The sequence below is a fragment of the Melanotaenia boesemani genome, chromosome 13, assembly GCF_017639745.1.
Source record: "Melanotaenia boesemani isolate fMelBoe1 chromosome 13, fMelBoe1.pri, whole genome shotgun sequence".
In the NCBI taxonomy this organism is placed as follows: Eukaryota; Metazoa; Chordata; class Actinopteri; order Atheriniformes; family Melanotaeniidae; genus Melanotaenia; species Melanotaenia boesemani.
In genome coordinates, this window is record NC_055694.1 from 17,786,425 (window position 1) to 17,799,470 (window position 13,046).

Sequence of the window (13,046 nt, forward strand, 5' to 3'; positions counted from 1 at the left end):
ATCTTGTAGAGAGCTGTAAGTTCACAATGGTAATATGATGATTTGATGGTTGTTTCTGCCCAGCTGGACATGCAGTGTGTTGCAGGGATGTACTGTAGGAGATGGTGACGTGCTATGGGAGCATTCAAGGACCAGGACTTGGCATGGAGGTGATGGCATAAACACAATAGTCTGAGGATCCTCTGTGCTCCATCAGTACATTTCTTAGTTAATGCCAATATGTGAGGGGTTAAGGTTGGAAAAGACATTCTGCAAAGTAGAGAAGGTAAAACATGAGTGAAATGTGTTCAAATAATCTTCAGAAATTGCAAGTCAAATCTTTTCTTTTCGCTTTACAGGGTGACATTGTTCTTCGTGGAAGGCTGCTTCACTTACAGGTTCAGTGTATTCCTAAATGAAACGTGAGATTGGTCTGCATGTTTAGAGGAAGGTACTTTTAGTCTACACAGAGATTGCCTCATTCCTCTCGTTATCTTTGTCTTCCTCGGCAGTCCCAAAAGGTTAAAACGGTGTTACTTCGTATTTACTTTGTTATGGACATACCTTGTTGCTTGGCAACAAAGGATGACCAGAAATGAGTTGCTGTTGGAGTGTAAAATTACATTGGCAGGGGTCTGCTTCATCTGGGTCTTATTACTCTGTATCAACACACACCCTGGAAGTGATGTGGGGTGGTAGCGTCTTACCTCTCTGCTCTCTGGAGATGTTTAGAAAAGACCGCAATCTTTAAGGTTTTCTTTGATGATGATGTCTGTCACGGCGTTGAACACAATCTCAACGTTCTTTGTGTCTGTGGCACAGGTCAAGTGGGAGTAGATTTCTTTTTGACCCTTCTTCATGTTCAGGTCCAAGAACTGTGTCTTGATGTAGTTGCTGGCATCATCATATGTGTTGGGACCTAAAAAAAATCAAACGGGTGAAGAACTTTTTGAGAAAAGATGTTAATTTTACACCTGACAATGCCCTTCTGCTCTGTTCTTCTACTACAACAAACTTTCTATAGTTCAGTGTACAGAAGATAAAACCCTGAAGTGTTAATGGAGCATCAATTGCTTTTACCATCATAGTCTGGGAAGCAGATACTCAGATGGACTTTCTTGATCTTCTCTTCAAAGAGATCCTTCTTGTTGAGGAAAAGCACGATGGAAGTCAGTGCAAAGAATCGGTGGTTGCAGATACTGTTGAATAGATGGAGGGACTCGTGCATGCGGTTCTGAAAAGATCAGAGATGAGTGTTAACATACTCACTGCCATGTTGTATTTTTGGGTCATAATCGCATGGCATGTGTCCAAACTTACAACTTCATCATCCTCTACGAGCACCATGTCGTATGCACTGAGAGCTCCACAGAAGATGATGCAGGTTACACCCTCGAAACAATGGATCCACTTCTTTCTCTCTGACCTCTGGCCACCCACATCAAACATCCTGTTCACCACAGAAAGTAAGACCAATCTCTGTAAGTGTCTGGATGCCACAGTGATAGAGTGCTAATCAGTTCACTTATTGCTCACCTGAAGTGCAACTCTTTGCAGGAGAACTGTTCTTCGATGATACCAGTTGTTTTGACTCGAGATCGCAGCACATCCTGCTCAGTGGGGAGATAGTCTGACTTGCAGATTCTGTCCATTTCACTGAGGTAGCTATTGATGTCAGAACAAACAATACAACAGTTAAGTTTAATTTTTAAATTTTCTTTATAAGTAGATACTGAATTAGTCACAACTTTCTTTTCTTTTTTGTAAACTGAGTTTTGTATGAGTTCCAGTGGATGATTCAAACTTACTAGCCAGCAGAGTCATTAAGCTGGTACTCAGCAGCTCTCTCAAAGGCGGCCTGCACACCAGAGTCTTTCCACAGCTTCTGAATGACATCAGCCAGCTCAGGGGGCATTGTGCCTTCTTCAATGGAGTCTGACAAGTTCTGCAACTTCTGTCCATTCTCCTGTGGTTTCATTCACACAAAACAAAGTTCCATCAACGCTGACATAGTACTGTTTGTAGTGTGATATTTAGTAAGAGAGAATGAACTCAAAGTGTCTGGTGTTCATCTGTTAAGTGCAATGTAAGACCTGTGAAGATGGTGAGCCGAAATCAATGGCAAGCATCTCCATGCCTCTAATGATAGCTAGAGCAGACTGCAGGATGTTGCCATAGATGACTGCTCTAAACTCCAGTTGCTCTTCTTTTGTGTAACCACCTTGATGAAGAATCCTGTGTGCAAGTTGAAGAATGAAGAGAGGATAAAAAAAATATATATATTTAAAAAATTGTCAAACTTTTATTGTCAAACTTTGTCAAACTTTAAATTGTCACATTTTAACTGTAAACAGACTACAAAGTAACTGAGTTATCTTTGTGGTCATATGATCCTCAAAATAATAATTTAAAAAAGGTCTTTGCCTCGATTTGGAGTCTATGCAGCGAACACATCTAGTTGATCTTATGCTCACAGTGCCACCATGTGGATTGTTTCCCACAAGCACTGACAAATCAGTCAGTGCATGAAATCTAAACAATATCTCACACACATTTACACACACACACAAAACAAACGAAAACATAACATTTTCATTACTGTTCAATACTTACTTCATTTGTTTTACAATGGTGCTTTTCCCTGACTCACCAGCACCTATAAGAGAAAAGACAAAGGTTAGCTAACAAACAAACTCTGACACCACTTTCAGAGCAGAAAATACAGATGTATATTGCTTTGATTTCTGCTTATTAATTTGGATATTTTAAACTTTCTACTGTCATTCCATGAAAACAAAACTGACATTTAGTTATGTTACTTTGTACCAAGTCACATTATACTGATTGTCATCTTATGGCACCTGTGTCAAGGTTAGTCAACATCCTTAACTTCAGATTTATTTCTGTTTTTTGCCACAATTACTGTATGTGAGCAGACAGTTGAACAGCATGTAGCATGTGCTATAGCAAGGTCTTCTGCACACAGAAGTAACTTCAACTCATTTTGTACAAACATATGGAATATAAAATATAAATATGCTAATATATTATTGAAAATTAAAAGTAAGACAATATGGAGTTGTCTGGCTTTGTATCTGTTAATGGAAACACAGCTTCAGCTGATCTGTAAATTTGTTGTTCTCAGTTTCATGCTCTGCCTTAATGGAGGATCTTCCAAGTTCTGTAACTTGCAGCAACATAATCCCCCCACTTTATAACAAGAAAATTCAGGGATTTCTTTCTTGCTGATCTACAAAGTGGTCTGATTTGGTTTCCCACAGCTTGAAATACTTCTGAACATTCATGATGGACATCTCTGGACATTTGCATGAAAACTGACTCTGAAAAGCAATCTAGAAACATGCTTTTCATTTGAACAAGATAAGCACTGTGCATGTGCAACGTGGGTTAAGCACATAATTTAAGTGACAGAATTGGATGTGCTGGCTGAAGAAAAGCTCCCAGGCAGATCAGACTCTCTGCAGCACTGAAAGCTAACTCAGGCCAAAAGGAGTTTATCGCGTCATAGAGTGGTCAAAGCTGGCTGCTTTGCTCTCACTTGAGCCACATTAAGCTCCATCCGCAGACTTACTGCTGAGCATTTAAAGACTTCATCCAGCTTTCTAAAAGAGAACCTCCGGGTTTTCTCCCTCTGGGAGTCATTAATAAGCCAATAACAAGTATGCTTTGCTCATTTCTGGTAATAAAGATGGCACAACAACACTACCAACACCTAATGAGGCCTTCATCCCCTATTTGAGTCAAGTTTTTTTTTTCTTCACAAATGTGGCTTTAGATCTTGTAGTGACATGAAGTTTGGGCTTTGAAGTGGAGCTGCAGAGTGTGGACATTTGTTTCTATAGGAAGTCAGAGGAGTTTAGGCTGCAAAGACACGACTTTTTTCAAACAATGTGAAAAAAAACTGTGAAATGGAACATTTTAGTTTGCAATGTTTTGTTTTGTTTTATTCTTAAAATGTTATTTAATTGATATCTAAGGGTAGATTTTTCTGTTGAACAATTTTAAAGTTCTTTTTAAATAAACAGCCCCTTTTACATAATTTCTTGGTGGAGATATAGTGAAGAAGTGCTCAAATATGGGATCATCTAAAACATCCATTTATTCCACACATTTGCTTGGGCTTCTCGTCTCTGATTCTATCATAATGTCCCTCAGTCAATACAAGGGGTCTCCTCTTTATATCTTCACATGTACACTTATTACTGTCTTTATCCATGATTCAGTAGTCTGCAGAAGAAGCAGCTACTCATGGAAGAAGACATTCTCTGAATAGTGTTTTGGCCACAGAAGGAAAGTTAATATGATTAAGTGATTAAAAAAAATCCTAAACCACGAACTAATTTGGAATCTATTACTAAATAATTACGTATCAGCTATTTGATTTTCCTTATGAATGCAGCAGCCCTGTTGTGATATCTATATTAAGAAAAAAAAATCAACATTATGTGCAGGTAGAGGGTCAACAAAGACCTCAGCAAGTAGATCTGCACTAAACCAGTTAGCTAATCGGATTGACATATCACTGTCAGGCCGTGATTCATTTAGACTAAAGGCAATGATCTTTTAAGAACCTACGTCCTTCCGTTAGAACTGAAAAGTCACCTGCTACTGAGCAACTAAAAGTTTTACCCACTTTTTAATAACTCAGAACACCACACAGCTTTTTATCTGAAACTCAAGCTGTGTGATATTTTCTTGTGTCTAATTAGTAGACCTTAAATCCCTTCCCAAAGCTTTGAAATTGTTCTATAATGTTAAAATGTTCTTTGAAGATCTTTGAGGTCTTACCCTTTTATAAATTTGAGCTTTATCTTAGATCTGTGGATTAAATTCTCTACACCCAAATTGATCTCTCTTAAACTGTCCTATCACAAATAATCCTAAACAGCCCCAATGTCTTTCTAATAAACTAATTTTATCCAAAAGCAGTTCGTTTGCACAGCCTGTAAATCCAGTGAGTAGTTTGTTATCTCACATCTTCATAATTTGGTACAGATGTGTGGACCACCTCAGAGGGCCCAGGGCAGAAATGTAATGACTAAACAGAAAAGAAGTAAATAAACTCAGACTATGACATTTATCTGATGAAAATCTGGGGGAGTTAATTATGACAATAACCTGTATCTTCAGTCACCAGACTTAGCACTAGTTGTCACACCTGTTGACTCTTGGCTCAAATCTTCTATTCTACTCAGCATCCTCTACAGAAATCTTTGTTTTGTCAGGTTGATAAGAGAATTAAAGATTAGTTTGTAGTGAGTCTTTTAAAACTTAAGCTTATCAGTTGGAGTATCACCTGCAGCCAGAGACAAAGAGCAGATTTGGTCTAACAGAACAGATAAAGAAGACACTTACCAAGCAGTAACAGCTTGACAGTTTTGGACTCCTTGTCAGCATCTTCCTGGAGTTGTTTCTCCAACTCCTTAGACTTTTTGTCTTCAGCGCTGGCTCCTGCACCCATGATTTCCTGCTCCGCAAACTCAAGATCCTCAAGAATGGAAATTTTGACGGTTCCCCTGTAGCACCTGCAGAGAATTCAAGCACAGCACTAATCGTGCTGAAAGGCGATTTCTGAGTGGAATGGGATTGAGAAGGAGGGGCCTGAGTCTTCTGACACTGTTTTGATTAGATGAGGGTGCCCTCAAGGATCAAATGAATTTACCAGCTCTCACCTACAGAGATGCACATCTTAATTCCAAGTGCTTAAACCCTGACTTAGGAGGGACCTCTTCCTGATTGGTTAGTCAATCCATTTAGTCTAATGAGGGCTGTAGTGCATAATGTAAATGAAAGGAGAAATTAACACTTTCACATACTTGAGCACAGTGAAAGTTTTTGATATCAGTAGTTGTTTGGTCTTGAATGACTTGATGTGACTTGGTGTGGAAATACAAGTGCAAAGAGTATGCATATGATGTTTAATTACTCTAATTTTACATAGCACACATACACAGGAAAGACAATGCACAGCTCTGTATTTACAGAGCTGGAGGATATCCTTGTGTGATTGTTTTGCTTTTACTTTTGATCTGTCAGGGATCAGAGGATTGCCCTTTTAGATTAATGTGTTTTTAAAGCATGCTGGTGTTACTTTTTCATCTAAACTGAATTTCCTGCCTGCTTGACTGTTGACTTTAGCATCCGTCACATGGACAAGCAGGATAGAGGCATTAAGGCCTTTTAAACTTCTTACTGTTAAGACCTTTAAATCCCAGGTGGTTTGGTACCTGCTAAATAAAGCGACTGTCACTGCACTTTGCATTTTGGTGGGGTCTCAGTAATAGTATGACCTTAATGTGTTTCTCCTAAACACCTAAACTGTATCAATTTGAATTGGATCTGACAAACTTCAAATGCCCAAAATCATATTCAAGTCTGAGCAGATATTTTGAGGTGGGGCTGTTCTGTAAAGTGCAGTCCTCATGTTGTTCCTTACTGCTGCTTTGTGAGTAGCCTTGTTGGGTTTGTAAAGTCAGTGAACATTGTCTTCAGGTCTGTTTGGTTCCTGCCCCCCATGCTGAATGACTTAAACTGAAATATTGGACATAAGATTACTAATTCTGTCAGATGACAGGTTTCTGCTGTACACATGTTGCTTAAACATTGTTCAACTTATTACAGTACTCTGCATTTAAATGAAAATAGTATAAAATCATAAATAAAAGAATGTAGTGTCTGAGTTGGTATGTAACAACACAAAATTGCTTCCAATACCTTGATTTCCACCTGTGAACCTGTGTGGTTTCCAAGTTATGAAGGATAAAAATAATCACATTTCTTACTTGCCTGCCTGTAATGACAGTCGACCCTTATGAGTTTTAACACATTAAATTTATCAGAGATTTTAAAGTGCACAAGTTCAGGCTTGTGATATACTGTACACAAGGCCACTGACAGGTAGTCTGACTTAAATATAAAGGATCTAATCGTTTTAATAATCTCATAGTGTCAGTCATTAATAAAAACACAATAAATTAATTTGAGATCTAATTAAGTATCTGAGGCTAATTTAGCTTAATAATTTTTATCCTAAAATCATTTTAGGCTGAAGTCATCATTAAGTTTATGTGGTGTCATAGTCTAGAAAGTGTGCAAGCAAAACATATCACCTGCTACAGTGAATATATTAAATGCAAAAACAGATTATTATTTTTATTTTTAATGCTTATTTTTGTTGCAACACACTGAAAAACAGCTTTGGTGAACACCTCTTCATAATTTGGTTAACTAGCCAGAGGTGTGAAATAAAATAAAAATGATTTGATATTAGAAATGGCATCCAGAGAGGAAAAAGTAAGAATCACATCAAGACAGACAGACAGTTTAATAATCATGTTTCTCTGTTTATCTGAGTTTTAAAAAGAGGTTTTTATCATCAAAAGCTTGTGGATTAATAAAAAGATTTAGAATAAAACATTCTGGGTAAATTTTGCAACAAACATTGTTAAATTACTGTCATCATCAGGAACTCTTGCCTTGCTGCATTAAAAACAGAAATCCCAGCAAACATTTTGAACCATAAGCGCAAGTAAAAGCTCCACCATTTAAAGATAAAAAGAAGTAAACAACAACATTTCTTATCTTAGCTTTGGCAAACTGCATCTGTGAGAAAAAACTGTTACAGTTGGCTTTTTTATTCATTTAACGAAGAAAAAGTTAAACAACAATCTCCATGGATTATAAAAGCACGGCTCTGTTGTAAGAAGAGGCATTACTGAAATAAAGAAATTAAAAGGATTTTAAAGGAAATTATTAGGATTTCTGAATTCTTCATCAGCTGAATTTGTATATTATTTAAAGTAGTATTACAGGGAAAAACATAACTGGCATAGTTTTATTTCTTTGTTAATAAAAATCTGACTGAAGTGGAGCTCAGTGTAGGCGCGAAGTGAATAGAAAAGGAAAAAATGTTAAAATAACAATGAATTTCTATATTTTGAACATGTTTCATAAGATAATTACAAAGATTCAACAGCTGTAACCTGCTCAGTGCTTCAATTAAAGAAATTTGATAATATTTCTAATAACATTTTAGTTAAAATGTGAAGCAAAATGTTGTACTGTAAAATCAGCAAGGCCAGTGGTTTATCCATGAGTGTTACAGTATGAAAACAGAAATATTTTCATATGTTCAACACACCAGGAAACCTCCAGCATATGAATATTAATACCACCTCAGCGTTTCTCATGTGGCAGCCAGATTATGACCAATGGAGTATTTCACATGTGTAATTTAAGTGATGTTCTTCTTTTTTAGTGAGTCATTGCAATTTGTCTTAGAGTTCAGTGTTACACAGCTGCGTTATTGGGTGAGTGCAAGTGTGTTTGTGTTTAACTTCAGCAGCAAATTCAGCAGCAACAAATTTTGATCACCCAACAGCTGCTGGACTCTACACGTATCTTCAACATCCAATAAAGTAGGCATGAATAACTGGATTTCAGGAAGGCTCGTTGTAAACTTTCTTCTGTTTGCATATATGAACAGCCATCTCAGTGGGTTTAGATTGAGTGAAGCAGACTGAACAGAACTTGGATCATTTCTTTAACCAGGCAGTCTAAGAGCTAGTGTAGTGACGTCAGGGTCAAATAGGCTCAGCAGGCAGCTAAAGGATTGACAGAGTTGAACATTTCAAAGAGAAGAAGTGTGACACGTGCACACTGGTTAATATAGGAGGAAAAACATCTTCAGTAAGTTATACCTCTACAAATAAATCCAGTTGTAAGATATCCAAATCCTTGTTTAAAGTTATAATGCTGCTTGAGCAAAAAGTAGGTTATGGCTTGTAGGATTAAACCCAACAAACTTTACAAATCTGAAATTAAGATAAACTTTAATAAAAAAAAGAAGCTTTGCATTTGCTCATTAGTCAGACACAACATATTCACAATATATGAAAACAAATATGCAGCACTTTCTTGGCTCAGTTTAGACTCACTCAGCTGTGCCCTGAGATACTGAGTACTTTGCTCACATCTCTCTGTAGCCATCATGTTCTGCTAATTGCATAGGGCCTGGTGCTTGCAGCCTAATTCCCCGAACGCTTCCAAGCAGGCTAATCGCTGTAGCATATCAAGTGATGGTGGCCAATCCCATTAGACTGTGGTTGGTGTAGCTCCACTTTATGCTCAGCCTCTGTGTCTCTGATCTGTTGACGAGATTACTCACAGAGCCTCAGATCAACCTGAGCGAGTGGATCGCACCATGTTACGTCATAGTGAAAAAATCTCCCATTAATTTACCCAAACAGGCCAGGATAGAACATTACAAATGCTTTTATCAACAACACAATCAATATAGATCATTTCTACTTAGATTAAAGCCGTTTTTAAGCAGCCAAATGATGATTTTCCTTCAGTGAGGTTGGACTGTAGAAGCCATTTGAGCACATAATCAAGCAAACAAAGAAGCAAGAGATAATTTATCTGATCAAAGTCCTTGTGATGTCAGTCCTGTGCTTCTAAAACTTCAATGAAAGCCTAACAGATCATTAATCTTTGATGGATACAGAGGAGGTTACAGTCACTGGCACATTGGGTCCATTACAGGAGGTTCCCACCCGCTGATAAGCTCGTGTGGATGTAGTCTGAAAGCTTTTCCAGCCAGCTGCAAAATTACTAGATGAGCTTTAAGTGGTGAGGCATGGCTTTTGTGAGAATATATTCTGCAGTACTAATTATTCTTACACAAAATAAGCTGGTCATACAACCAAGTGTTTGAATTTAAATTATGATTTTTACAAAGATTATCAAAAATATACTTGATGCTGTGTGATTGCATTCATTCAGCTAGTGTTCAGTATCTGAGAACTACCAGTTTTAATCATGAAACTATAAGAAATAAGATAATAAAAAGAAAGTGTTTATTCTTGTATGTACTTTTATATCTTTTTAATCCTATTAGCAAATTAGTATGTACTGCATATTGTAAAATAATAATACTTTCTAAAAACTGAGTTACAGTGAACATTGTAAGCAGGTTTGCATGATGACGCTAGCATTTATCCTACACAATGTTTCCAGAAGAAATGGATTTAAAAGGATTTTTATATTTCTACTTCTAATGTGAAAAAGATTTAAAGAATCTGCAGGAATTTTAGTCTACAAAGTGCAAAGCTGTAAAACTGAGCTGGTTACCAGCTATCTTTGATCCCTCAGATGGCACTGCATCCAAAGTCATAGCCACTATCCAGAGGTGGAATAAACTTCTCTGGGTTTACTGGCTTCCCATCTTACAGTTTTACCATCATACAGAGATCTTCCAGATGTTTTTTTTTTTTTTTTTTTAGAAGATTTGGGCATCATATGTTCCAGGCTGAAGACAAAAGGACCATCCAGCATGTTTTCAACAACAAGTTCAACAGCCTGGCTCTGTGATACCATGTGGTTGTAGCAGTCCCCCCCTTGGTTATGCTCATCAGTGTTCTGTGATGAGAACATGAAGACTTTAGAGCAACATATGCTGAAGGTACCAGAACTGGACTGACTTGCCTGAAGTCTGACCCGGTCCCAACAGAGAATGTGTGTACAGCGAGACAAGACAGCCTCATGTTATGAGCTTTTCCATCAAATATGTGTCTCTGGTTTGATGATGCATGCAGGCTCCTCCTACTAATTCCTTTGTCAATAGCGTCATGTATTAGTCTGTGTTTGTAGGTGAAAAGGCAGCGATGTGTCCAAGGTCAGTGTATATTTTCCTGCAGCTGAAGAGGGATTAACAAAGGTCAGGAGCAGAAGTCATGATACACATTCAGAGAGTGGATCTACAGTCTACTGTGGACTCCACCACATTCACACACTGCACAAGAAAAAACACTACAATAATCTTTCTCTCACTTCTTCTAAACATTTTTTTATTTAGATAAATATTAGATTTAGAATCACCATTAGCTACAGAGATAAACATCACATTAAGAAATAATTTATAAACTCTTATTTGGTCTCTGTTTTCTCTAGACTGCATTGATCTCAAGCTACTAAGCAGCTTAGTGACAATAAATAAAATCATTGCAAACCATAAAAATCTTTTATTGTCACATTCAGCCCTGGAATTTGAAAATAAAATATCAATTACTTGTTATAAGCCTCAACTTAGTAGCCAAAACAACCTTTTTAAAAAAACTGATTAATTGTTGAAAAACACCTGCTATGGATACATGTTTAGATGTTCAGATAAAAACCCTTTCTTCACAAGTCAGATAAATTATATAAAATGCATTAAATCCCACTAACTTCTATGTAAATTATTGTGAAGAAGGGAGAAATGTGTGGTACCACTGACTACTTACGGAAATAATGATCAGGGAAACTGCCAAGAGGCCAGTGAGACGGACCAGTCCATGTAATCTAATGGGGTTTCAGCAAAATGAATTTTTGTTGCAAAATGCATCATCCCTGCTGTTGTTGAATTATGTGGAGAATTTATGTTATTGGAGGGGGGCTTCTGATTAGGAGAATCTGGGGAGCTGTCACAGGATTAAAGAAAACTGATGCTGACAAGTACACCAAAACACATGAAGAAAGAAATGCTGCCTGTCATTAGACAGATGAAGGTTGGCAGGTAGATCACTTTCCAGCTCGATATTGACACTGAACATAAGAAGGTCAATGATCTTTAATGGTCGGGTTAGGGGCTTGACTTTAATCCATTTAAAACTTGGTCTTTAAGATAATTTGAATTCACACGAGAAGTTCTGCTTGGAAAACTGGTTAAAAACGTTGGTGAAAACATACACACTGGACTTTAGTTTACAACAAGTTTTTACATTTTCAGCTGCTGTTGCCTGTGATTTTAACTGAATTATAAAAGACAACATGTAAATAAACCTGGAAAAAAATAACATGTTTTTGACTTTGTTTTCTGGGCTGGGTAATCTTACAGGGTTTTCTTCAGTCAGCTTCATTTCTGTCTTTCACCACTAGAGGGCGCCAGAGCCCCACAGCCGCAAAGGTCTGAACTGCTGTATGGATTGTTGATGTTTTTGTTGTTGTTGTGTCTTTGTTTGCTTGTTTGTTTGTTTTTGTTTGTTTTTTGTATATTTGTTTGCTGTTGTTTTTATTCTTATGTTTTGTTTTGTATTTTGCTTTGTGTTTGCATCTCTTTCATGCATTTTCTGGACATTTGAGTAAAGATTTTAACAAACTGTAGAGACTCTCGCCTACTGCTTACACAAGAAGTCCTGAACTTCCTTTACTTACAGACACTTGGTCTAAACACTGTGGTCTTTAGAAACTGTTGTTGATGCTTTTACCAATTTTGTGTTTCTCAGTATTTTTTTTTTTTTTTTTTTTTTGCTTTGTTATGTGCGTGTGTGTTTGTGTGTGGTGTGAATGTGTGTGTGTGTGTGTGTGTGTGTGTGTGTGTGTGTGTGTGTGTGTGTGTGTGTGTGTGTGTGTGTGTGTGTGTGTGTGTCGAAAGTTGTAATTGAAGCATTGTTTACTTTATTTTTCTACTTGCTTCATTTTCACAAATTGGAGCTTTTAAAGAGAAAACAAAAGAAAAATTGATAGAAATGTGAGAAGTACTTTCATTGTAATACAAACAACAGATGTACTTGAATTTTCTTCATCTTGTTTATTACTATTAGCTCTAGTAGTCTTAGTAATAGCTGCAAATGTTTTTGCATTTATTAATTTTAATCTTTTTTAGGTTCATGAGTGGGTTCCTTTTTTTTGCATTCCCTGAATAAAATGGGTCAAGGCTGAAATTAGGCACAGAATCAGCAACCAGCATTTTTCCAGGGCCTTCAAACAGATCAGGCACAGACACAGGAGAACTCACATGGGTACTACCTTTTCTCTTTTTTCTTCTTTTCTTTTCTTATTTTTTCAAAGTTCATTGATTGACAACCACTTTTTGACATATTTATTTGTGTTAGATTTATTAGGCGTGGCATTTATTTTAACCGGTTCTTTGTAAAACACATTTCATGTACAAGACAGTTCAAAGTGTTTTACATCAAACATCAAAGGCATTACAGCGTGGTGCAGGAAGCATAAAAATGTACTTTAAAAACAAACCATTTACATGATACAAGATGAAAGATGGT

General features: G+C 37.0%; 1 protein-coding gene across 1 annotated transcript; it reads right to left on the reverse strand.

Moving 5' to 3' along the window:
• Positions 1 to 183: 183 nt before the first annotated feature.
• On the reverse strand, positions 184 to 5,461 carry gnat2 (guanine nucleotide binding protein (G protein), alpha transducing activity polypeptide 2). The gene is made up of 9 exons (XM_042003676.1): positions 5,356 to 5,461; positions 2,593 to 2,635; positions 2,073 to 2,214; positions 1,788 to 1,945; positions 1,516 to 1,644; positions 1,300 to 1,429; positions 1,060 to 1,213; positions 687 to 898; positions 184 to 249 (listed from the first exon to the last, which is right to left on the reverse strand). Exons 1-8 carry the CDS (start codon positions 5,459 to 5,461, stop codon positions 708 to 710), a joined length of 1,053 nt encoding a protein of 350 aa, XP_041859610.1. The 3' UTR covers positions 184 to 249; positions 687 to 707.
• Between the last annotated feature and the right edge of the window lie 7,585 nt (positions 5,462 to 13,046).

What these genes read in the sequence shown, in the direction of transcription:
- gnat2 (XM_042003676.1), bottom strand. Translation starts at nt 5,461, where the DNA reads ATGGGTGCAGGAGCCAGCGCTGAAGACAAAAAGTCTAAGGAGTTGGAG. An exon ending in ACCATTGTAAAACAAATGAA is followed by an intron (nt 2,215 to 2,592) that starts GTAAGTATTGAA and finishes ACTTGCACACAG; the next exon opens with GATTCTTCATCAAGGTGGTT. An exon ending in TCGTAGAGGATGATGAAGTT is followed by an intron (nt 1,214 to 1,299) that starts GTAAGTTTGGAC and finishes TGATCTTTTCAG; the next exon opens with AACCGCATGCACGAGTCCCT.